Raw genomic sequence first — 25,400 nt, 5'->3', positions numbered from 1 at the left:
GGTTGCAGGGAGAAGTTCCAGGGGTGGGGGGCGCTGGAGGGGAGTGTGGAGCGGACAAGGAAGTCACAGAGAGAGTGGTCCCTCCGGAAAGCACATAAGGGTGGGGAGGGAAAAATGTCTTTGGTAGTGGGGTCAGATTGCAGATGGCGGAAATATCGGAGGATGTTGCATTGGATTTGGAGGTTGGTGGGGTGGTACATAAGGACGAGGGGGATTCTGTTTTGGTTATTATTGCGGACAGGGGGTGTGAGGGATGAGTTGCGGGAAAATGCGGGAGACACAGTCGAGGGCATTTTCGATCACTGTGGAGGAGAAGTTGCAGTTTTTGAAAAAGGAGGACATCTGGGCTATTCGGGAATGGAATGCCTCATCTCGGGAGCAGACGCAGCAGAGGCAAAGGAATTGGGAATTGGGGATGGCCTTTTTACAGGAAGGTGTGTGAGAGAAGGAATATTCGAGATAGTGTGGAGTCGGTAGGCTTAAAATGGATATCGGTTTCCAGGTGGATGCCAAAGATGAAGGCAGAGAGGTCCAGGAAGGAGAGGAAGGTGTCAGAGATAGTCCAGGTAAACTTAAGGTTGGGGTGGAAGGTGTTGGTGAAGTGGATGAACTGTTCGAGCTCCTCATGGAAACACGAGGCAGTGCCAAAACAGTCATTAATGTAAGAGGAAGATGAGAGATAGGGCCAGTGTAGCTTTGGAAGAGGGATTGTTCCACGTAACCTACAAAGAGGCAGGCATAGCTTGGGCCCATGCGGGTACCCATAACCACTCCCTTTGTCTGTAGGAAGTGGGAGGAATTAAAGGAGAAGTTGTTGAGGGTGAAGACAAGTTCGGATAAGCGGATGAGGGTGTCAGTGAAGGGGGACTGGTCGGGTCTGCAGGACAGGAAGAGGCGGAGGGCCTTTAGGCCATCTGCATACGGAATACAAGTGTATAGGGATTGGATGTCCATGTAAAGATGAGCTGTTGGGGGCCGGGGAATTGGAAGTTCTCGAGAAGGTGGAGAGCGTGGGTGGTGTCACGGACTTGGGTAGGGAGTTCCTGGACCAAGGGAGAGAAAATGGAGTCTAGATAGGTGGAGATGAGTTCGGTGGGGCAGGAGTAGGCGGAGACAATGGGTCGACCAGGGCAGGCAGGTTTGTGGATTTTGGGAAGGGGATAGAAGAAGGCCATGCGGGGTTGGCAAACGATGAGGTTAGAGGCTGTGGGTGGGAGGTCACCTGAGGTGATGAGGTTGTGGGTGGGTTGGGAAATAATGGTTTGGTGCTCGGGGGTGGGGTCATGATTCAGGGAATGATAGGAGGTGGTGTTGGAGAGTTGGCGCCTGGCCTCGGTAATGTAGAGGTCAGTGCGCCATACTACAACAGTGCCTCCCTTGTCCACGGGTTGAATGATGAGGTCGGGATTGGAGCAGAGGGCCGTACGTTCTGTGGGGGAGAGGTTGGAGTGGGTGAGAGGGGTGGAGAGGTTGAGGCGATCGATGTCTTGATGACAATTAGAGATGATGAGCTTGAGGGAAGGTAGGAGGCCGGGCTTTTGGGTTGCTTCTGATATTAGTATTTTTGTAAAACATTTTGTCCTCCTCTAGTTGCTGTTCATATTTATCTTTAATCTCACAGTATTCTCTTTTGGATTAACCCTCCAATCTAAAAACTACGATAGCTCATTAGACTCATTATTCTGTCTTATTGCTATCAGTCAAACTGTCTCTAGAACTGCGCCATATGGATAGAAAATTCAATTAAAATTCAAATCTACAGACTCTGCAATCAATGTCCGAAACGCTTGATGCACTTCTATTTTTTTTAAGGCAATGACTAATTTCAGGTAATGGCAAAGAAGTCCATGCTTGACTTCTAGGGTTGAGGGATCAATTAATACAGATCAATTGCATCTTTAAAGAGGATTTACATCCAGTTGTAGTCACAACACCACTGTTTGTAAGAATGGTGGAACACTACTGCTTATAAGAGTGGTGGCAGCAGAGATGAACAACAATTTCAAAAGGAAATTAAACTAACTTGGGAGAAATAAGCTTGCACTGCGAGCGGGGAATGGGACTAGCAGGAATTTTCTCTTTACAAAAATATCTAAAAGTTAATTCCAAAACATTGCAAATTGAGCACGAATATGTATTAGTTCAAGTGTAGAAGTGTAAAATGCAATTATCTTGCTCAACGGGCAAAGTAAAATAAGGCAGAACTTTTTTTTAAATCAACTGTTGAAATTATAGGGTGTTGCTTTCAAGATTTTGTTGAGAAGGATGAAAAAGTATACAACAAATGTGTTCTTTTTCTTAGCAGTTTGCACATTACAACCTTCCAAAGATAATATAAATAGCAAGAACAATACAAATAGGGGAGCAAATCTAACCTTAAAACAGACGGAAACACTGAAACAACTCAGTTTCTAATTTAAAACTCAGTACTAGACAAGAAACACTAACAGCTAACAAATTAGAATGAGACTGCTTGCAAATCAGAAATCTTATTCTCTGTTGGGTGGTTAAGATATCTCTCCCAACAGAACTAATAAACAGAATAAGTTTCAGTTAATCCACTGAGGTTTTGTAATTACAGAACTAAAACTTGAGTGGGTTTAATTTATTTTCTTCCAGTACATTTCCCTCATGTCAGCTTATGCCTGTTTCTATTTATCACACCAGGGCCTGAAATTCCAAAGCGCTGCTTCCTACCCAGGTGTGCTACTGATCTCATCATCAAACCTGCCATTTCAAAGATACCAGTAGATGCACATTTTTACAAGTACTGAACAGCTTGAAAGACATTTTACTTAGACCTATCAAATTGACTAAACAAGCAATAATAGCAGTCAAGTTAGATTATGGTTATTCTAATTCACCTTGCATATCCCAGGCACATCAATCAAATGGGTTTGAGTAGTGAATCAGCGAATGCCATCAAACTGGCATTGAAAAAAGCTTTGCACCACAAACAGGGAAAAAAACTCAATATCCACATTTCCATATGATAACATAACATCCTCATAATGTGTCCAATGTATGGGAGAGAGTATTGGGTTCTCACTATTTAATCTATTGCAAATGAATACACTAGTACAGTGACCTACCTCTTTGTTTCGAGCTGTTATATTTAAAATTGAAAGTAGTGTTTTCTTAGCAAAAATAGAAGTCTCTCATGTTAGTTTTGAAATGTAAACAAGGGAGAAACAAAATAGTGAATTGTTTGGAAGTTGAAAACTTTCCAAATGATGCACAAATCAATTTATGACATACCTGAAAATATTCAAAGGTGGAGACATGTGCAAGAATTTAGCAACAACGCAGCCTCATCCATTTTCATTGTTTTCGCCTCCTCAACATGATGGGAAGATTGATATTGTTGACTTGCTCGAGCTGGCTTGTTCTCATTCAGATGTTTCATCACCATGCTAGGTGACATCATCAGTAGAGCCTCCAATGAAGCAATGTTATACTACTCTCCTTGGAATTTATACTGTCCGGTCCATTATGGTGAGTAGTGTCATTTCCAGTTTTGATCTGTATGGTTTTGTATATGGGGTCCAACTGTGTTTGTTGATTGCATTACAGGTGGAGAACCGTGTCTCTCGGAATTCCCGTGCATGCCTATGTTTGGATTGGGTTACTATGGTTACGGGTGTCCCAGTTAAACTGATAGCCTTCAATGCCTGAGTTTACTGATACAGAGGAGAGTTCATCGTGCCGTTTTGCTGCTTGTTGATGTTCATGTATTCTGATGGCTACTTTCTTTCCTGTTTGTCCGATGTAATGCTTGTGACAGTCATTGCTTGGTATTTTGTAACCCATGTTGGTTCTGCATGTTGCAGAAATAGGGTCTTTAATCTTTATAGGTGTTTGTCATAGAGTGACTGTGGGCTTGTGGGCCGCCATGATTCCTCACGGTCGTAGAATTCTGGCTGTCAGTCCTGATATGTTCTTGATGTATGGCAGTGTGGCCACTATGTTAAGGCATACTGAGTCCTCTTATCTGTTTAGTAGGCATCTGTGGATGAAGTTGCGGGGATATCCACTTATAACAAGAATTGTGCACAGGTGGTCTTCCTCTCTCACGTAGTTCCGGGGTGTTGCAGTGTGTCCTGGCCTGTTTAAATTGTGTTCGAATGCAGCTTTGTTTGTGGGGTTTGGGGAGGTTGCTGTGGAAGTTGAGGATTTTTCACAGCAACCACTAAGGCCACTAAGAATAATGGCAGCACACAAGCCCACAGCCATACTATGACAAACACTTACAAGGATTAAAGACCCTATTCCCACAACATGCAAAACCAACACAGTTTACAAAATAACATGCAACAAGTACCACAAACATTACATCGGACAGACAGGAAGGAAACTAGCCATCAGAATACATGATCACCAACTAGCAGCAAAATGGGGCAAGGAACTTCCTTAATGTCAGTACACTCAGGCAATGAAGGCCATCAGTTTAACTGGGCCAAAGTAACCATAGCAGCCCAAGCCAAACATAGACACGCACAGGAATTCCTAGAGGTACAGAATTGGCCCCCATATACAAACCCATACAGATCAAATACAGAAATGACACTACTCACCATCACAAACCATACAGTATAAATTCCAAGGAGAGTAGAATAACATCACTTCATCGGAGGCTCCACTGTTGATGTCACCTTGGATGGTGATGAAACATCTAAACGAAAATAAGCCAGCTCAGTGAGCAAATCAACAACCTCATCCACAACGCGAGCTACAGATCTTTGCCATAACTTTGAACACCTAGGGGAAGGTTGCATTTAGCCTTGGTTTTAGAACATCAGAGACTACTTTGAGACAGTAATGTGTTAAAATATGGAATATTGTGTTAAATATATTTATTGAATTGAAAAATTGTTTGAATAAACAAAGCTGTTTAAATCACTATCAAGGACAATGAGTTGTCAGGGTATTACCAGAGTCAGAACTTTTTTCTCATTGCTCATTTATGCAATTTTGAAGAGTATATTAACCAAAATACTGTAACTCTACACTACACAAAGGTCATAATGTCCAATATTTCCCATACTATGTTGGAATAAAAGGCAGAATGCAGCTGATAACCATCTACCTTAATATGGCAATAGAAGGTCATTTTGAGCGTTAAAGTTCAATGTATTAATCAGCACTAAACTAGCCCTTCTCAAACAACGGTAAAATTGTTATCCATAACTGTACAACCACTGACCAGGGCCCATGGATATGGGTAGGAAATCTGACCAAGATTAGTGCTCATTTTATCTAGAGATCCTGCAAGAGGTCTCTGGTAAAGTATAGATCCAGTTATGATACTCCAACCAGCCAACTAGTTGGGCAACATATGAATAACTTTTATGTTAGAGGCAATACTCAAAAGCAACTTATTTCCAGGGATTTCCCTCCCACGAAGAAATCAATAGAGATAGAAGGAGAAAAACTGACAGAAAACCTCATTTAAACAGTTAGATTTTTAGAAAATCAAGCTGCTATTATGTTTTGAAATTGCACCCATCCAGTGCTGTCCTAATTACTCATGTTTTGAGTAGGAGATTTTCATTTCTTGAAAATAAACTGAGAAACTTCATTAAAGAGTAAACAGCCAATGTAAGAATTCACTCAGTTTTCAACAAGTGGGAATCATGAAGCAGTGATGAATAAATCAGGGTAAATGGAAGTCCAGAACAATGGTGAAGGAAAGAAAGATTGGGAGGGTCAAGGAATTCTATCATTTTAAATTTCTGAGGATGAGAGATAATTGAGATGATTGGTCTGAATTTAATAACGAGCAGATAGATAACATATAAGATAATGCACAAATAGCTTATGGAGGAGAAGTCGAGGTGCACTGCACACATATCAATAAGCCGCTGACAAAAAAAAACATGAAAAAGTAGATGGATGAAAGACTAGAATTTAGAGAATATCACCCATCAAACAACTATTATCAACTTTTTAGTAATATATCATAACACAGAAGTTCATACGGTTTATTTAGTTTGTATAAACATGTATTTAACTCAATTTAACCAAGTAAATACTGCAGTAGATAAACAGGATTCCGAGAACTGAAACAAAGTTCCAACTGTCCTGTTATTATCTACTTGAATAATATTCAGTAGTACTAATGCTTTTTACAATAAATATTGTGTGAAATGATTACCAATATATTTAATTCCCAATTACAATAACAAAGAAGGAACATTGTTAGACAAGGTTTCATGGTAAACGTACCTTCTGAACGATGAATACAGGTGTGTTGGTTGTCACTCAAAAAGAATCCTTCTTTACATTGACATTCATAACTACCCACCGTATTTACACAGGTCTGTTGGCAACCGCCGTTGTTAAATACACACTCATCCACATCTAAAGGGAAAAAATGTAGAATAATTTAAGCACCCATTTGTAATTTATTAAAAGCTCTGATTTAATAATACTGAATTAACTCCTGAATCTGAAATCAACTTGTCACCTGAAATGAATCATTGCCTTAAAACTAAAAGTGCAACAAATGTTTCAGACATTGTAGATTTTAATTTGGATTGAATTTTCTATCCATATAACCTGCAGTTCTAGAGGCAATCTGTCTGATAGCAATAAGACAGAATAATGAATCTAATGAACTATAGTAGTTATTGGATTGGAGGGTTAATCCAGAAGAGAATACGGTGAGACTAAAGATAAATATGAACAGCAAAAAGTGGAGGACAAAAAGTTTTACAAAAATACTGATATCAGAAGCGACCCAAAAGCACATTCAAAAAATGCACTGTCTAATGGGGTGAGAAATCCTATGGATGGGTAAAATTCCAGGCTCAAACCATGTTTTATGCTCAGTTAGCTAACATCAATATACTAATAAGTAAAATAACACTTACATTTTTCTTACATACATTATTTACTTTACAAAAGAAGTTCATGCGTCCATATAACAAGTAAAACAGTGATTCGTAACCATTGCCTCTGCAGTATACGCTTTTGTAAATGTTGACAAAACTATAACTAAGTACCTGTAGTTCTGTAATATACATCATAGTTAACCATGTTTCAAAACTATAAAACAGGATTATTTTCTTCTGGAATGGTTCAGTTAACTGAGGGAAATTCCCGAATTCTCAGTAATCCTTAAAACTGAGGGGCAATCTACAAACACAGTTCAATTAACTAAATCTGAAGGTGAACTATATGAAACCAGACATCATTCTTACTGCCACAAATCCGTGATAAACTTAATGCAATATTCATAATATAACCATACAAAGATTTTAACATTTCATGATATTGTCCCGAACTAAGTCATGGAAATAATATTTATTACAGACATTCTCAATCTGTCTGCCCAGTTATGTTTTGGCACACCTCTGGCACAGCTGGTTCTTGAAGTCTAGTCCAGAGGCAGAGACACTACCACTGTGCCACAAGACTCCTTATAATGCTTGTCATTATAATTAACGTGAAATCAATGAAAAATAAAGTACAGCAACGATTGACAACTTTCAAATCAGTTAATTCAAAGAAAAAGGCTGGAATTCATTAAGCAGGTACTGAGTGGGACCTCAAAATCTTTGGATCATTACGCATCCATTTGCTATGGTAAATATAGCAGTCTTGGGTTCACCATATGTTTTCATTTACACCAAAAACTTATTTCCCTCACTGACAAAAGCTATTTGAATATACAGATAAATCAACTTCCTCTCTCATCTCCACCATCAAAGCCCTTGGCCCCAACAAATTCCTTACCTTTTCTCTTTCCAGTCATTGCTAGCCCTGAGCCTCACTCAGTAACATGTAATAAAATAACACGTCTCACTCACCGGCTGTGGAGCCAGCAAGAACCTAGCATCACCGCTGTTTCAGAAGGGCTGCCGATTCAAGAACAGTTCGGGTGCTTAACTGCACAGCAAATGACCATTCTCAAGAGCTGACAGCCATAGGAAGTGAGGTAATAGCTGCTGTGGCATTACTCCCAACCAGGAAAATAGCAGCAAGGCAGCAATGTTGCTATCTACCACCCTCCTGCTAGTTAAATAACCCCACTGCCACACTCATCATGGACAGGGCAGTAAATTCCGCCCCATTTCAAGTCAAGGAGTTACAGATATGACCACACTCAGTGCACCAATGGCTGGGGCCAAAACAGAAATTGCCAGAAAAACTTAGCAGGTCTGGCAGCATTTGTGGAGAGAAATCGGAGTTAGTGTTTTGGGTCGAGTGACCCTTCCTCAGAGCCGCCAACGGCAGATTTGGCTTGACCTCATCTGTAATCTCACCATTAACTACCCATCAATGTGGAGAGAAAAGAAAACTCCGAATTCTTGATTTTCTTCATTAACCTCTTCCTCAAACCACTCTCCTCTGATCCAATTTAGTCTTAGCTCTAAGGATTTCATGACCTTCCATAGAACCAAGACGAGAATGTTAGCCTAGAGGTTTGACAATGTCTATTTACAGACACACTGGACACGATTTTTGTGTCTTAATAGATAAACCCAAAATAGACCCCACATTGGATCTCAGCCCTTATTATCGTAGGCTTGCCATGCTGTGAACACCTACTTGGTGTCTCTGGACAGCTCAGGAAAGAAGAGACTGTGAACACTGAACTATTGTGGTGCCAGAAGCGGCCTTTAGAAAATCCCTTAAAAGGGCCAGGAGTCAGGAGAAGTGACTGGGAGCAGGGACAGTGGAGTGACAAACAGAGTGAATAGCAGTTGACAGGATCAAAACAGGGGTAGCAAAAGAACAAAGATTAGCAAGTTTGGAATCTTGATTTCAATTACACTCTACTGTACTGCCCGAAATGGTGGTAGATTCAGAATCTCTCATTACGTTTAAGAAGTATTTACATGTGCACTTATTATACAAGGCATGTAAGGCTGCAGGCCAAGTGCCAGAAAATGGGATTATGATAGGTATTTGGTTTTGACCGGCAAAGACTCAGTGGGCCAAAGGGTGCTATTCTGTGCTTCAAACTTTTAAGGCTATGGCTCTATGACTCTACCACTAGAGGCTTGGGAGGTGCATGAATTTGGAAGTGCTGGCCCTCTAACTTTGAGTAACTGATCAACATTCAGCATTTTGGTTCACGGGACCAAGAAATCACAAGAGAATCACGCAGCACAGTCATATTCAGAGAGAATGTCAACCATGTCTTTAGCCAGGGTTGTTTTAATGCTGTCAGAAAAGGAAAGCCCTTTGAGCTGCAGACACACGGTCATAAATACATAGACATTAGAATGCGTTTTAAGAATGCTGGTAAAGAGTTTTTGAGTTGCAGCCAAGAAGAAAGGATAGAAAGCAACTATAGATGGTGCATGAATGGTTTCTACCCTGGTGATGAAGAAATCAACAAACTCCTTGCATTTTCTTAAAGATCTGTGTATAGAGCTAAAGAAAATTGGTGGTGCAAAAGGAAGGGACCTCCAGTGCACCAAGATCAGAGAGGCATTCTATTTCTTAGAGGGAAACTTCAAGAACTTGTATAATCTTCCCCAATTTCACAAGGTGAATACAACAATCTAGAAGCACTAAATGACAGGCTACAGAACTTGGGCAACTACCTGGAAAGGTCAATATTAATTAGATTCCAAAAAGCTTTCAAAGTAGTTGATCATTTCTCCTAATGGCTTGCAAAAGCTTTCTGATTCCACAAAGCCTGTTGCCCCAGTTTCTGTTCCCAGTACAAATGGAGAAGCTGCTGCACCTACTTTTGAAGCTGCTTTCCCTCAGGATGTCACCACAACGTTCCACTCCATCAACTCCCTGCAGATGTCTTTACCTTTACAGGACTCACATGCCAAGAGGTCAAGGACAAAGGATCAACATATCCCATGTCCAGTGAGGAGCTGATGACCCTTAGAGAAGAGTCAGTCCTACCACAAGAAACTCAAAGTATCGAAGTTGTTGAGATAACAAGGTGTAGAGCTGGATGAACACAGCAGGCCAAGCAGCATCATAGAAGCAGTAAGGCTAATGTTTCAGGCCTAGACCTTTCATCAGAAACGGGAGAGGGGAAGGGGGTTCTGAAATAATCAGGGAGGGGGGGGGGAGACAGATAGAAGATGGATAAAGGAGAAGATAGATGGAAAGGAGACAGAGAAGTCAAAGAGGCAGGGATGGAGCCAGTAGAGGTGAGTGTAGGTAGGGAGGTAGGATGGAGATAGGTCAGTCCAGGGAGGACAGACAGGTCAAGAGGGCGGGATAAGGCCTGTAGGTAGGAAACAGGGGTGCTGCTTGGGGTGGGAGAAGGGGATGGGAGAGAGGAAGAACATGTTAGTATACTGCACCTGTTGTACCCATTGTGGCCTCCTCTACATTGGGGAAACCAAGAGGAGGCTTGGGGACCGCTTTGCAGAACACCTCCGCTCGGTTCGCAATAAACAACTGCACCTCCCAGTCGCAAACCATTTTAACTCCCCCTCCCATTCCTCAGACGACATGTCCATCCTGGTCCTCTTGCAGTGCCACAATGATGCCACCCGACGGTTGCAGGCACAGTAACTCATTCCGCTTGGGAACCCTGCAGCCCAATGGTATCAATGTGGACTTCACAAGCTTCAAAATCTCCGCTTCCCCCACCGCATCCCAAAACCAGCACAGCTCGTCCCTGCCTTCCTAACCTGTTCTTCCTCTCACCTATCTCCTCCTCCCACCTCAAGCCGCACTTCTATTTCCCACCTACTAACCTCATCCTGCCCGCTTGACCTGTCCAGCCCCCCTGGACAGACCTACATCCTTCCTACCTCCCCAACTACCCTCACCTTTACTGGCTCCAACCCCGCCTCTTTGACTTGTCTGTCTCCTCTCCACCTATCTTCTCTTCTATCCACCTCCCCCTCTCTCCCTATTTATTTCAGAACCCCCTTCCCCTCCCCCATTTCTGATGAAGGGTCTAGGCCCAAAACATCAGCCTTCCTGCTCTTATGATGCCACTTGGCCTGTCGTGTGCATCCAGCTCTACACCTTGTTATCTTGGATTCTCCAGTATCTGCAGTTCCTACTATCTCTCATTGAAGTTATCGAGGTTGGTTGGCTCGCTAAGCTGGCTTCCTGTTTCATAGATGTTTCATTACCATGCTTGGTAACATCCTCAGTGCAGTTTCTGTTGAAGCGTCAGTATGTTTTCCTGCCTGGTTTTAAAAATCTGGGGTCCTTTGAGATGGAATGCCTCACTTCTGGGTTTCCTCTGTAGTGGAATGTATATGGGGTCGAGTTCAATGTGTTTCTTAATAGCCTGCTTTGTGGAGTGCCATGCTTCCAGGAATTCTCGTGCTTGTCTCTGCCTAGCCTGTTCCAGGATCTTGGTATTGTCCCAGTCAAAGTGGTGGTTCTCCTCGTCCATGTGGATTGAGATGAGTGCGTATTGGTCATGTCTTTTGTAGCCAGTTGGTGTTCGTGTAATTAGCTTCCTTCCTGTTTGTTTGATGTAGTGTTTCTCGCAGTCTTTGCAGCGGTTCTTGTAGATGACATTGATCCTGTTCATGGTGGGGAGTGGATTTTTAGTTCGGGTGAGCAGTTGTCATAGGGTTGATGTGGGTTTGTGTGCCACTCTGATGCCCTGCAGTCGTAGAAGTCTTGTGGTGAGTTCCCACGTGTTCCTGATACAGAGTAGTGTGATGAGTGTGTCACGGCGTGCAGTATCTTTCTGATGCTGTTCGTGTAGGCATCTTCTGATGCAGTTCTTTGGATATTCATTAGCCCCTTTCTCTTGGCATAGAACATAGAACATTGAGACATGGACATCCAAAGAACTGGTTCAGAAGATGCCTACATGAACAGCATCACAACTGCTCACCCAAACTAAAGACCCACTCCCCGCTGTGAACAGGACCAATGTCATCTACAAGAACGCCTGCAGAGACTGCGAGAAACACTACATTGAACAAACAGGAAGGAAGCTAACAACATGAACACTAACTAGCTACAAAAAAACATGACCAATATTCACTCCTCTCAATCCACATGGACGAGGAGAACCACCACTTCGACTGGGACAACACCAAGATCCTGGGACAGGCCGGGCACAGACAAGTACAAGAATTCCCGGAAGCATGGCACTCCACAAAGCAGGCTATTAAGAAATACATTGAACTCAACCCCATGTGCATTTTGCTACAGAGGAAACTCAGAAGTGAGGTATTCCATCTCAACGGACCCCAGAGTTTAAACACGAGGCGGGAAAACACACTGATGCTTCAAAGGAGACTGCACTGAGGATGTTACCAAGCATGGTAATGAAACATCTGCAAAACAGAAAACCAGCTTAGCGAGCCAACCAACCTCAACACCCACAACCTGAGCTACAAATCTACTCCAAAACCTTAAAAACTCAAGGTATTTTATAGTCATGTGCTATTTCTTGGCAATACATTCCAAGCAAGGTCCAAAAAACCCTCAAAACAAACTCAGTGCGCAATGTACCTTCAATGAACTACTTCAGTCTTGATTAACCTAACTTACCCATTACACCTATTAATCAGGTACATGCATTCAGAAGAATAAATGGGAGGCAGAAGTTCAAGAAGTTGCGGCAGGGGACAGAACCTCCTCTGAACACTAATCGTTCATCTATGCTTTCCAGGAAATCCTGTATCCCTTATTCTTAAACTGATGCAAACAGAAGAATGCACACGAGTTACTTTCCATTAAAAACATTTTCAGACATCCAACGCTCCCAGAAATTTATTAATAAAAGAGAGTCCAAATTTCTTTGTTAAGATCTGGCAAGTTTTTACTGAAAGGTCAGCTAATTCAAAAGCCGCCTGAAGTCTAATGATGTTATCACATGAGTGGTATTCTTTGCTAACAGAATGATACCATTAAGCCAAAAACACATTTGCCTGCGATACAAATGAGCAACATGTTATACAAGTTTCATTGTTAGGGAGTGCTAGGTATGTAGACTATATGTTTCAACAACTGATGAACCTGGTATCAAAGAACATCTCCTTCTGATTGTACTCAGCCTATCCAGTCTATTTTATAACTCAAACCCTCCATTCCTGGCAATATTCTGGTAAATCTTTTCTGAACCCTCTCCAATTCAATAATATCCTTCCTGTAGCGAGGCGACAAGAATTAGACAGTACTCCAAAAGTGGTCTCACCATTGTATGTACAGGATCCTAAGAGTCTATCATCCTCAAAGCCATTTTTTCCAGATGAGAAAGGCACAGTGTTGCTGCAAACAACGGATATCCCAGGACCAATCACAAAATTATAATATCTGCTGGCTGCTGAGCTGGTCACTGTTATGATCTGAATGGCTACGTAGCTATCCTACCAGTGGCCATCATGGTGCCAGCTACACTAAACTTTAATGCAACTGGCTGTTTCCAAGGACCCACTGGGGACCTGTGCGGGAGCTCTCAATTCTTAACTCAAAAATGCATTAAGGCTGTTACTGATGCAACTTATGGCATATTGCACACATCACCTTTTTTCTGGTGACAAGGTCAGTGCTACAGCCCAGACACTATAGGACTTATCGACATAGACTTCACCCAGGTTCAAAGGGTTTTTGACAGTACATGTCACATTAAGAGTACCATTCCATAACACAGCAGACTTCAACAGAAAAGTGTTCCACTTCATTAACGTACAAATCATCTGTGATCATTGGCACCACATCTTTAAAGCCTGTGCCAGGCACCCAGGAAGCTGCAATGATGCCTTCATCGTTAACAGCATTCACATTTCTGCAGAAGGGTGTGAGGAAGGATCACCAAAACGTTAAATCTGATTTTTTTCTTCAGATGCTGCCAGACCTGCTGAGCTTTTCCAGCAACAACTTTTTTTTTAATGACTCACATTTTGCTTTGCTTCAAGGGCTGGATGCCTTACAAATACAGTTATCGATACACAACAGCAAACATCTGTAACCATGGCTGAAGATTTCATCATGCACCCCCTGACTGCAGTCAAACGTAGATACAATGTTGTTCACTCTTCCACCCAGGCCATGGTGGATCAGGTGAAAGGCCTCTTGAAGGATGGATAGGTCTGGGGATGCCTTAAAACACACTTCAGATAGAGGGCACTGCAAATTCCTTATATGCAGGACTCTTCGCAACTGGAGAAGACAGACAGGGGATACGATAGATGCCAAATAGTTAGGAAAGTGGCAACAGTCTTCTGTGGAGGAAGATGATATTAAGCAAGAAGAACATCACTTTCAGCGTGAGGGAGCACTGTGGTATCAGGTGCAATAAGCCAGATATGACTTAATTGACACTCACTTCTAATAAATGTGAGCTGGGTGCAGCAATTTCTAGTTGACTATCAATTTTTTGCAACTCAAAATGCAAACAACCCATCTTTTTTTGCTTGCTTTTTTACTTTTGCGGTTGTTCAATAAAAGTGAATGTTCTCAACCATTTGAAGGCTTCCCAATTTGCAATGTTTCACAAGTGGCTCAATAGTCAGTGGTTTGCACTGCTGCCTCACAGCGCCAGGGACCCAGGTTCAATTCCACCCTTGGGTGACTGTCTATGTGGAGTTTGAACATTCTCCCCATGTCTGTGTGGGTTTCCTCCGGGTGCTCTGGTTTCCTCCCACCATCCAAAGATGTGCAGGCTAGTTGGATTGGCCATGCTAAATTGCCCATAGTGTTCAGGGATGTGTAAACTGGGTGGGTTATAGGGGAATGGGTCTAGGTGGAATGCTCTGAGGGTCGATGTGGACTTGTTGGGCCAAAGTGCCTGTTCCCACGCTGTAGGGATTCTATGATTCTATGACCAATCTGTGAACAGCAATGATGATAATGACTGGGGGATATGATGACCAAGCAGTGTTACAGCTGGACTATTAAGCCAGAGATCCCAGTTTTGAATCCCGCCATGGCAGGTGACGGCACTTGAATTCGATTATAATCTGAAATTAAGAGCCTAATGATTACCATTAATCCATTACCTATTGTAGGAATAGCCCATCTGGTTCACAGACACCCTTTAGGGAAGAAAACTGTCATCCTACTTGTTCTGGCCTGTATCTGAGTCCAGACCCATTGCAATAAGGTTAATTCTTAACTATCCTCTGGGCAATTAAGGATGGGCAATAAATGTTAGCCCACATCCTTGAATGAAAAATGAATAAGAAGATGCTATGCTATTCACAAGGGAGCTGTAGCCTTCCATTAGATGGCATTTGAAGAGGTAGCCTTTGTGGCTTGATTCCCATAGCTGTGGTTACAATAGGTGTTGCTCAGACAGGTGATAATGTGAAACAGCAACACAATTAAGAATGCAGACTTGTACGTGCAATGAAGTGTCACCCATGGCAATGAGTGCCTTCAGAAACTTTTCTTTTTCATTTCGTCCCAAAATGTGCACTGTGAATGTGGTTCCTGGCTGTGACAGAACTTCCCTGGTGCACCGCCGGCCTTTAAATACAACATGGGTGCCAGCAACCCCACAAAGTTCCAGCAGGGGCGAGTACTTCATCTGTTGGTGAGCAGCTGACAACGCAAGTAGAGTGCCTTAAAGGTGTGGTGCATATGTCATGAGGTGAACAGAGTAAAACTGCATGAGAAAATTCATTAGGGCTCATGGAGAGAAGTTCTCCATGAAAATCAATGAAGCTGATACTTAATTAATTTTTTGCAAAATTCAGTCTATCATATACTGTGCCCCAGTGGCTCATCTACGTATTAATCCATCTTAACAGTACATGTTGTTCACGTATTATAACAGACCACCACATTCAGTGTGTTCTTTTCCATTGTGCTGCCTCAATGTTATTAGGAGACTGACACAAAGAATCAAGATTTAATGGACAATATAGGCTGATTGCCCAGTGCTGAGAGGACGGTGTGGGAGGGTAGCCTAGCCATAATTTACCCCCCAACCAATGAGCCAAGGAAATTGATTAACTATTCACTTATCGTACTAGCTTATGCTTCCTACATCCACACCCATCTGGTGTCAGTTGCATGGGGTATTAGATAAGTTCAATTTGTGAAGACCAACAACTTACTGGGTTATTTTAAATGTCTTCATTGCTCAGTTCTTTGAGTATAGGCACTGGTAAGGTTGTACAGGACATTGGTAAGGCTTCTTTTGGAATACAGTGTCTAGATCCGGTCAGTCAGTTATGGGAAGGATATTACCAAACTGGAGAGGGTTCAGAAGCAATTTACCAGGATGTAGCCAGGTATGGAAAGTTTGAGTTCTAAAGAATGACTGAATAGGGTGGGACTTTTACACTGGAGCATAGGAGGTTGAGAGGAAGATACAGAAGTTTATGCGACATGAGGGTTATAGATAGAGTTAATCATGGTTCGCAGTTCCCTAAGATGGGGGACTTCAAGACTAGGGGGAACATTTTTAAGGTGAGAGGAGAGAGATTTAGAAAAGTCATGAGAGACATTTTTTTTAACAGAGGGTGGCTTGAATGTGGAATGAACTTCCAGAGGAAGTAGAAGATGTGGGTACAATTACAAGGTATAAAATTCATTTGGATAAGTACATAAATAGGGAAGGTTTGGAAGAATATGGGCCAACAGCAGGTAGGTGGTACTAGATAAGTTTGGGATCATGGTCATCATTGACTGGTTGGACTGAAGAGTCTGCTTCCGTGAAGTGGCTCTCATGTAGACAATATAGTTTCAGCAGCACATATTCCAATCATTTCAAGGCTGCTGGCGCTGAACCTCTGTGCAACAGTGATTTCTGCAAATTCTCTCTACCTAATTACACAACATCCTGAGGTCCAATCAAGGAAATTGCTTAAAGTTTGGACTCTGAAACTTGTAAATCAGCAACCTGATCATTCCTTACCCTGCACTGTGGGATTTGCTGCAATGCCACATATTGCTTGGTATACTGTGGTGCAGCCAACCACACACATGTTTCTGCCAGCTTCAGATAGGGAAATCCTCTGTACCCAGCCACATCTTGAACAGGATGTAATTTAGTCTGAAGTGTGTAATAGATGATCCTACTTAAATGACAACCTTTTCTGTAAAGAAGTTCAAAATCACGAGGAACAGCAGGAGAAGCACACATTCTCCATGCAGCCAGCAGCAATCCATCTGCCATGGGCACCTGCTCCTCTCATTGATGACCTATACGGCTAACATAGCAAGATCATTCTTTTTACCCTCTGGGGGTGCTGTAGCTCTGCCTCGCTTAGCGCAAGTGCTGAGAATGACACGCGGTCCTGTGAGATGCTGTCTGTCCTACGGACACAACTTTCCCACTTTAATACTTCTGTGGAGCTACATGTGTGAGTTATGTATGACAGTTTATAACTTCTTACATATTAACCATTCAAATGGCTGTTTTACTCATGCCAGGTCCACTGACATTAAGAATAGTTATTAGACTTGAAACATTAATCCCGCTTCTCTATCCACAAACGTGGTCAGACCTGCTGAATTTTTCCGGCACTTGCTGTTTTATTTCAGATCTCCAGCATCCACAGTATTTTGCTCTTATACTAAGTAAATATAGCGCAGGACAAAAGACTTCACAGATGGCTTTGAAAAGAGAATTGGATAATTATCTTGCAGGGGTACAGGTAAAAGATGGAGGAGTGGCACTAATTAAGTTGCTCTCCTAGAAAGTCTCCATCAATATGATGATCTGAATACCCTCCTCCTGCACTATAATTATCATATGACTGTTCTGGTCTCCATATTTTAAATTGGACACAGAGGCAATGGAGAGGCTGCAGAAAAGGTATTCCTGGGCGATACCACAACTGAGATGGGACACTTATCAGAAAAGGTTAAACAGGTCAGTGTCACTTTCCTTAAACGTATCTGAAGGACAACATCATAAAGGTTTTTAAAACAATGAAAGACTCTAAGCAGACGTACAGCAGTCATTTTCACTTGCAGGGGCACCAAATTATGGGGCATGAATAATAAGGTAGCTAGCAATAAATTTAAATTCAATCCGTAATTCTTCACCCAGAGTGGTAAAAATGCGGCATTCAGACACAAACAGCAGTTTTAAATTAACAGGAACAGAATATGCCAAAAGGATTAAATGGAAGAGATGGGATGAGATGTATGTGAGGCATAAATGTCCCTGTAGCCCATCTGTGTTATCTCTATCCTGAAGACTCTGTAATTCTATGACATTCAATGGAAAGCCTTGTTGAACAAATATGGATAGCTATATTTTAGCCTTAACTTACCAACTTCTTTCAGGTCAGCCAATCTCTTCTTGATACATTTCGACATCCTCAGATTCTAGACTGAGAATTTACTCATTTCTCATTATTAACTTTCTCTCCCATGTTTGTTAGCCAAATCGGCATTGGAGGGGGTGCCCTTCTATATCATCCAAACAGCTCTTTGTCTCTTTAGCTGTAAGAATTAACCAAAATGCCTGCACAATCATTTCAGGAAGCAGTGGTACAGAGGGTTAGTAATCTGAACTACCAGGCTAATCCTCTGGTGTATAGGTTCAAATCCTGCCATGACAGATGATAAAATTTGAGTTCAATAACAATCTGGAATTTAGTCTGGTCTAATGGTGACCATGCAACTATTGTTGATTGTCTTAAAATCCCATCTGGTTCATTTTAAGAAGGAAATCTGCCATCCCTACCTGGATAACCTGTTTCTCTAGACCTACAGAAATGTGGTTGACTCTTGACTGCCCTTTGGGTATTAAATGCTGGGCCAGCCAGCAACACCTCATCCTATGAATGAGTTTTTCCAAAAAATTAAATGGTTCAGTAAAATCACACCCTGTGCTTCTTTGTGAAATCATGAAGATTTTAAATGCCTAAACAGCACTGCACCCTTACTGTAGTCAGATCCTTTGGTCATTGCCTGGAATATCTGGAAGTACACTGTCTCTATGGCTTCACAATTTCATTGTAGGGTACAAGGCTATATAGATCTGGAATCTCCAGTGTTCTGTTTGTGCTCTGCATTGAGTTATACAGTCATTGATTCAACAGCACAAAATCTATAACCATCTGTAAGAGCTTCATTGTTAGAAGATTAGCACAATGGCTCAATGGTCAGCAATGCTGCCCAGAGGTGCCAGGGACCTGCGTTTGATGCCAGCCTCAGATGAATATCCATATGGAATGTGCATGTTCTCAGTGTCTGCATGGCTTTCCACCAGGTGCTCTGGGTTCCTCCCACAGCCTAAAGAATGGAATGGCCATATTAACTTACCCTGTAGTGTCCGGGTTAGGGGGCTTAGTTATAGAGTTATAGAGCTTAGAAATAGCCCCTTCGGCCCAACTCATCCCTGTTGACCAGGTTTCCCTAATGGAACTAGTGCCATTTGCCTGTGTTTGGTCTATATCTCCCTAAACCTGTCCAATCTGTGTACTCATCCAAATGTCTTTCAAATGCTGTAATTGTACCCGCCTCCACCTCCACCACCTTCTCCGGCAGCTCACTGCATATACACAGCACCTTCTGCATGGAAAAGTTGCATTTCAGGACCATTTTAAGTATTTCTGCTCTCATTTGAACCCATGTCCTCTTTTTTTGGACTCTCCTGCCCTGGGGAAAAGACCTTGGCAATTCACTTTATTTGTGCCCCTCATGATTTTATAAACCTGTATGAGGTTACCCCTCAGGCCCCTAAGTTCCGGGAGGAAGAAAAGTCTCAGCCTATCCAGCCTCTTCCTATAACTCAAAATCTTCCACGCTTGGCAAAATCCTTGTAAATTTTTTTGCATCCTTTCCATTTTAATGACACCCTTTCTGTAGCAAGGCAACTAGAATTGTCTGCAGTACTCCAAATGTGGCCTTACCAATGCTTTGCACAGCTGCAACATGACATCCGAAAACCTGAACGCAATTCTTTGAACAATGAAGGCAAGCATGCCAAATGCCTTCTTCACCACCCTGTTTACCTGTGATGTCCCCTTCAAGGAACTATGTATCTGCACTCCCAGGTCTCTCTGTTCAACAACATTCCCTAAGGGTCCTACCATTAACTGTGCAAGTCCTGCCCTGGTTTGGCTTGCGAAAATGGAACATCTCACATTTACCTCAATTAAACTCCATCTGCCATTTCTTAGCCCACAGGATGAGTTGATCAAGATCCCACTGTACTCTTAGATAAGCTTCTTCACCATCCACTATACCGCCAATTTTGGTGTCATCTGTAAACTTACTAACCACGCTTCCTATATTCTCATACAAATCATTCATGTAAATTACAATAACAGTGGACCCAGCTTATTTCACGCAGCTTCCTCGGCAAATGGTTGTAGTGTTAAGTCATACTTAGATGCACAAGCATATAATTCAGGCTGACACTTCAGTCCAGTCCGTTAAGGGTAAAGTCTCCATAGTTGCAGAGGATCACTCTCATTAGAGAGAGGGAGATGATGGTTTAACCTAACCAGGCCTCAGGTGAGGTGAGAGGTTGAAAAGGAGAGTCCTTCATCAGTGCAGAGATTGAACTCACACTATTGGTCTCACTTAGCTTCAGCAAACCAGCCATTCTGCCAACTGAGCTAACATACTTTCTCAGTCCATTGTTGTCTTGGGAAGAGGTGTACTGTGGATTAGGACTCTGTCTCCCCTCTCAGATACACATTAAGTAACCATATTACTCTACCAAGGGGAGTTCTACTCTTGCCATCCTGGCCTACATTTCTTCCTCAAACAAAACAGGGACAAGTTTCTAGAATATAAGTGGGTGTTTTACAGCTGGGCGCCAACTTGGAAGCCAAAGAGAGGAGTCTGTAACTAAAAGCTATTGCAAAGTGCTGTGACTCCTTTCAGTTACTAAATAGACAGTGGTACATTATGAGATTCACACAAACTTTGGTTGCGCAAGATCAATCAGCTATTGGAGATAGAACGCAATTCTGGCAAAAGGTAATGGATGAATGTCCTGATTAAATGGTTTTCCAACCCTTACAGTATTGCAGAGTTATGGTTACAGGGTGCAGGGCTGAGTCTGGGTGGGTTGCTCTTGGGAGGGTCGCTGCAGACTCACTGGGCCAAATGGCTTAATTACTTGCTGTATTAGCTATGATTGTACTAGGATATTCAGAGGTCTCTGCATTCCACAGTTGTGTAATCTCTGACCATTTAAATACGCTTCTTTCTTATTTTTCCTGCCTACATGGATAAATTCACATTTTCTCACATCAGCTCCATTTGCCAGATGTTTGCCCATTCACTTAACCTACATATATCTCTTTGCAGCTTCCTTATGTCCTCTTCACAGCTTAATTTCCTACATATTTTTGAGTTTTTAGCAAATACAGCAACTATACTTTTGGTTCCTTCACCAAAGTCTTTAAATGAAATGGTCAGAAATTGAGGCCCCAGCATTGATCCCTGTGGCACACCATTTGTTACAACTTGCCAAACAGAAAATAACCTATTCATGCCTACTTTGTTTCTTAATGGTAGCCAATCTTCCATTCATGTCAAAACATTACCTCAGTTCTATTTTCTGTAATAAACTTTAATGTGGTAAGTTATTAAATATCTATAAAATCTAAGTATAGCCAATCCACCAGCCCCCCTTTATCCACAGTACATTATTTGTTCAAACAACTCCAATAAGTTGGTCAGATATAATTTCTCCTTCATAAAACTAAGTTTTTTCTTACTCATTTTGTGGGATGTGGGCATCACTGGCTGGCCAGCATTTCTTGCCCATCCTTAGTTGCCTTTAAGAAGGCGGTGATGAGCTGCCTTCTTGAACCACCGCATTCCTCCTGCAATGGGTTGACCCACAGGCCTTTAGGGAGGGAATTCCAGGATTTTGACCCAGCAACAGTGAAGGAACAGTGATATATTTCCATGTCAGGATGGTGAGTGATTTGGAGGGGAATTTGGAGGTGGTGGTGTTCCCATACATCTGCTGCCCTTGTCCTTCTAGATGGAAGTGGTCCTGGGATTGGAAGGCGCTGACTGAGGATCTTTGATGAATTTCTGCAGTGCATCTTGTAGATAGTACACACTGTTGCTACTGAGTGTCGGTGGTGGAGGGAGCGGGTGTTTGTGGCCAATCAAGTGGGCTGCTTTGTCCTCGATGGTGTCAAGCTTCTTCAGTGTTGTTGGGGCCGCACTCAACCAGGCAAGTAGGGAGTATGCCATCACACTCCTGACTTGTGCCTTCTAGATGGTGGACAGGCTTTGTGGAGTCAGGAGGTGAGTTACTCACTGCAGTATTCCCAGCTTCTGGGCTGCTCTTGCAGCCAAAGTGTTAATGTGGTGAGTCCAATTGAGTTTCTGGTCAATGGTGACCCTCAGGATGTGGATAGTGGGGGATTCAGCGATGGTAACAACATGTCAAGGGAAAGTATGGTTATATTGTCTCTTATTGGTGGTGGTCATAGCCTGGCATTTGTGGGGAGCGAATGAATGTCACTTACTAACTGTCAGCCCAAGCCTGGATATTATCCAGATCTTGTTGTATGTGAACATGGACCGCTTCAGTGTCTGAGGAGTCATGAATGGTGCTGAACATTTTGTAGGCATTGGCGAACGTCCCCACTTCTGACCTTATAATGGAGGGAAGGTCATTGATGAAGCAGCTGAAGATGGTTGGGCCTAGGACACTACCTTGAGGAACTCCTGTCGAGATGTCCTGGAGCTTAGATGGTTGACCTCCCACAACCGAACATCTTCCTATGTGTCACATGTGACTCCAGCCACCGGAGCATTTGCCCCCTGATACCCATTGATTCCAGTTTTGCTCAGCTGAATGCAGCCTTGATATCAAGGGCTGTCACTCTCACCTCACCTCTGGAATTCTTTTGTACATGTTTGAACCAATGCTACAATGAGGTCAGGAGCTGAGTGGCCCTAGCGGAACCCAAACTGGGTGTCACTGGGACATTGTCTGTAAGGTATGATTCTGTGAGTATGACTGTGTCAGGCTGTTGCTTGACCACTCTGTGAGACAGCTCTCCCAATTTTGGCACTAACCCCCAGATGTTAGTGAGGAGGACTTTGCATGATCCAAAGGGCTGTTTCTGCCATTGTCTCTTCCAGTATCTAGGTCGATGTCAGGTGATTCGTCCAGTTCCATTTCTTTCAGTCTTTGTAGTGATTGGTACAAGTGAGTGGCTTGCTAGGCCATTTCAGAGGGCAACTGAGAATCAACCACATTGCTGTGGGTCTGGAGTCACATGTAGGACAAACCAGGTGAGGGTGGCAGATTTCTTCCCCTGAAAGGCATTACTGAACCAGATGGGTTTTTCCAACAATCGGCAATGATTTCATCGTGATCAGTAGATTCTTAATTCCAGACTTTTTTTTGGAATTCCAATTTCATCTGCCATGGTGGGATTGAAACCCAGGTCCCCAGAACTTCAGCTGGGTTCTGGATCAATAGTCTAGGAGATAATACCATTAGGCCATTGCCTACCCCTTGTTAAGCTGACGCTGCCTAATTAATGAACTTCTCCAAAAGCTGTGCTACAACATCTTTAATGATAGTTTTTAATCACCTTCTCCAAGCCAGATATTAAGCTCTGTAATTAAGGTCTGTAGTTCTCTGCTTTCTTTGTCCCTCCATGTTTATATTAACTAATTTCCATTTCAACAGAAACTTCCCTGAATTAAAGAAATTTTGGAAAATCAAAACCTCTTTATTAATTATCTCACCATCTCACTTCTTTAAGATCATGTGATGTAGTTCATGAGGACCCAGGAATTTGTCAGCCCACAATTCCAACAGTTTGACCAATACTGCTTCCCCAGTGATTATAATTTTGTTGAATTTCTCCATTCCTTTCATTTCTTGACTCACAGCATTTCTAGGATGTCACCTTCACCCTCCATTATGAACACCAAAGCAAAAATACCTGCTTCGTTCATTTGTCATTTCCTTAGTTTTCATTATTATTTCTCCAGACTCACTCTTAATCAGACCGATGTTCACTTTGTTAACTATTCTGACAATGTCCTATGAACTCCACACCGAGGCCATCTATGCTCATTTGATTTTTCCAGTTGATATGTTCAGTAAATGCCTCCCTGATTAGCAGCAGACTTTTCTGACAAGCTCCCAGTACTTCTTCCTCTATACACCATCTTACCATGTGGTTATTATTTAGGGGCTCTATATACCATCCCCCACAAGTGACTCTTGTCTCAGTCCTCTACACAAAAGCAACCTCTATCATGCTGCTGTCTTGTATTCCTGATATCCTATATAGGCTGATTTGAAAATGGAACTGGAACTTCTGCACATTAAGAATAGCAATTGTTGCACAGATTAGCTGCGATGAGTCCAAAAGTGTACCGACGAAAAGGGAAGTTTTGATGATTCTCGATTCTAATTGCCCAAGCCACTGAGCTGGTCAAATCTTGTACACCAAAACATGGCACAATTTTACACATCATAGAGAGCTATCACCTGTACAATAAAATCAGAAAGAGAGGGAATGATAGGAGTAAAAAATTGACAAGCAAATAGGGGGTTTAGAGGGTACCTGCAGTATGTATATTACCTCACTTACTGAAGCAAAAGTTATGTCTGCTAGTTGGTCATACTGCCAAACTGAGGCCCTCTGTCCAGAAATTATTCTATGCTTAGTGCACTTGAAAATGTTAGGGATCAACAGAAAGCTATGTTAGTCTCAAATGTGCCCACACTAAAGTGTCAAGAAAACAGTTATACAAACCAGCAAGGACTGAATTAAAAACAAGCACATTTAAGCTCAAAGATAACAAAATATATATTTTTCAATATACCTCTCTAAGCTTTACAAAAGACATGTAAATATATCATTCATGTAAGCACTTTTTATCAAACATTACCATTACATTTTTAGCATATTCACTAACAAAGTGCCTAAGATAGATGTACATGGAGAAAGATTTTACTGTAATCAAATACTGATGACAAAAGAAGAAATACACGTGTTAGACACAGCCAGATTTAAGGCAAAGAGTAGGCATTGTACTAGTGACTGTTTCCTTCCCGCTGACATGTATTCAAATTGCCCACCAAATTTGCTTATCACAGCTGTCTCAATTAAACAGTAAATATAAGTGGCACTGCTTGGTTCTGATATTTCACATAATCTGGACAACTCATTTTTTCCACTCACTCATGTCAGTAAGAAGTAGACATGTGTGACATGATGTTTCTAAAATCACAGAGTCCCTACAGTGTGGAAGTAGGCCATTTGGCCCATCAAGTCCACACGGACCCTCCAAACAGCATCCCACCCCACATCAAGCAATGTCAATATTTTTGTTAAATGAATGAAGGAAGATATACCTCGATATGTAAAAATAGTTTTAACATACACACACAAAATTATCAAAATCAAACTGCTGAGAAGGCAAACCAAAGAAGTAAGAAGTGACAAGGGGTTTTAAAGATGCAACATCACACTTTGTAATCACTCCAACAGCTAAAGGTACATACAATGCTACTTAAAGAAAATAACCTTAACCGAGCAAAAGCCAAAAGTTATTATTATTTTCAACTATTTCTAAAC

General features: G+C 42.1%; 1 protein-coding gene across 5 annotated transcripts in view; it reads right to left on the bottom strand.

Moving 5' to 3' along the window:
- Nucleotides 1-25,400, bottom strand: part of scube2 (signal peptide, CUB domain, EGF-like 2) — a 159,145-nt gene that overhangs the window by 124,138 nt on the left and 9,607 nt on the right. For all 5 annotated transcript variants that reach the window (XM_048545799.1, XM_048545800.1, XM_048545804.1 and 2 more), the window contains exon 4: nt 6,226-6,360. In XM_048545799.1, coding sequence (XP_048401756.1) covers nt 6,226-6,360 — 135 coding nt within the window. The remainder of the gene's footprint in view (nt 1-6,225; nt 6,361-25,400) is intronic.

This window comes from Stegostoma tigrinum, chromosome 17, assembly GCF_030684315.1.
Source record: "Stegostoma tigrinum isolate sSteTig4 chromosome 17, sSteTig4.hap1, whole genome shotgun sequence".
Taxonomy (NCBI): domain Eukaryota; kingdom Metazoa; phylum Chordata; class Chondrichthyes; order Orectolobiformes; family Stegostomatidae; genus Stegostoma; species Stegostoma tigrinum.
Note: the sequence above shows the minus strand (reverse complement) of the source record. Positions and strands in the feature narration are given on the sequence as shown.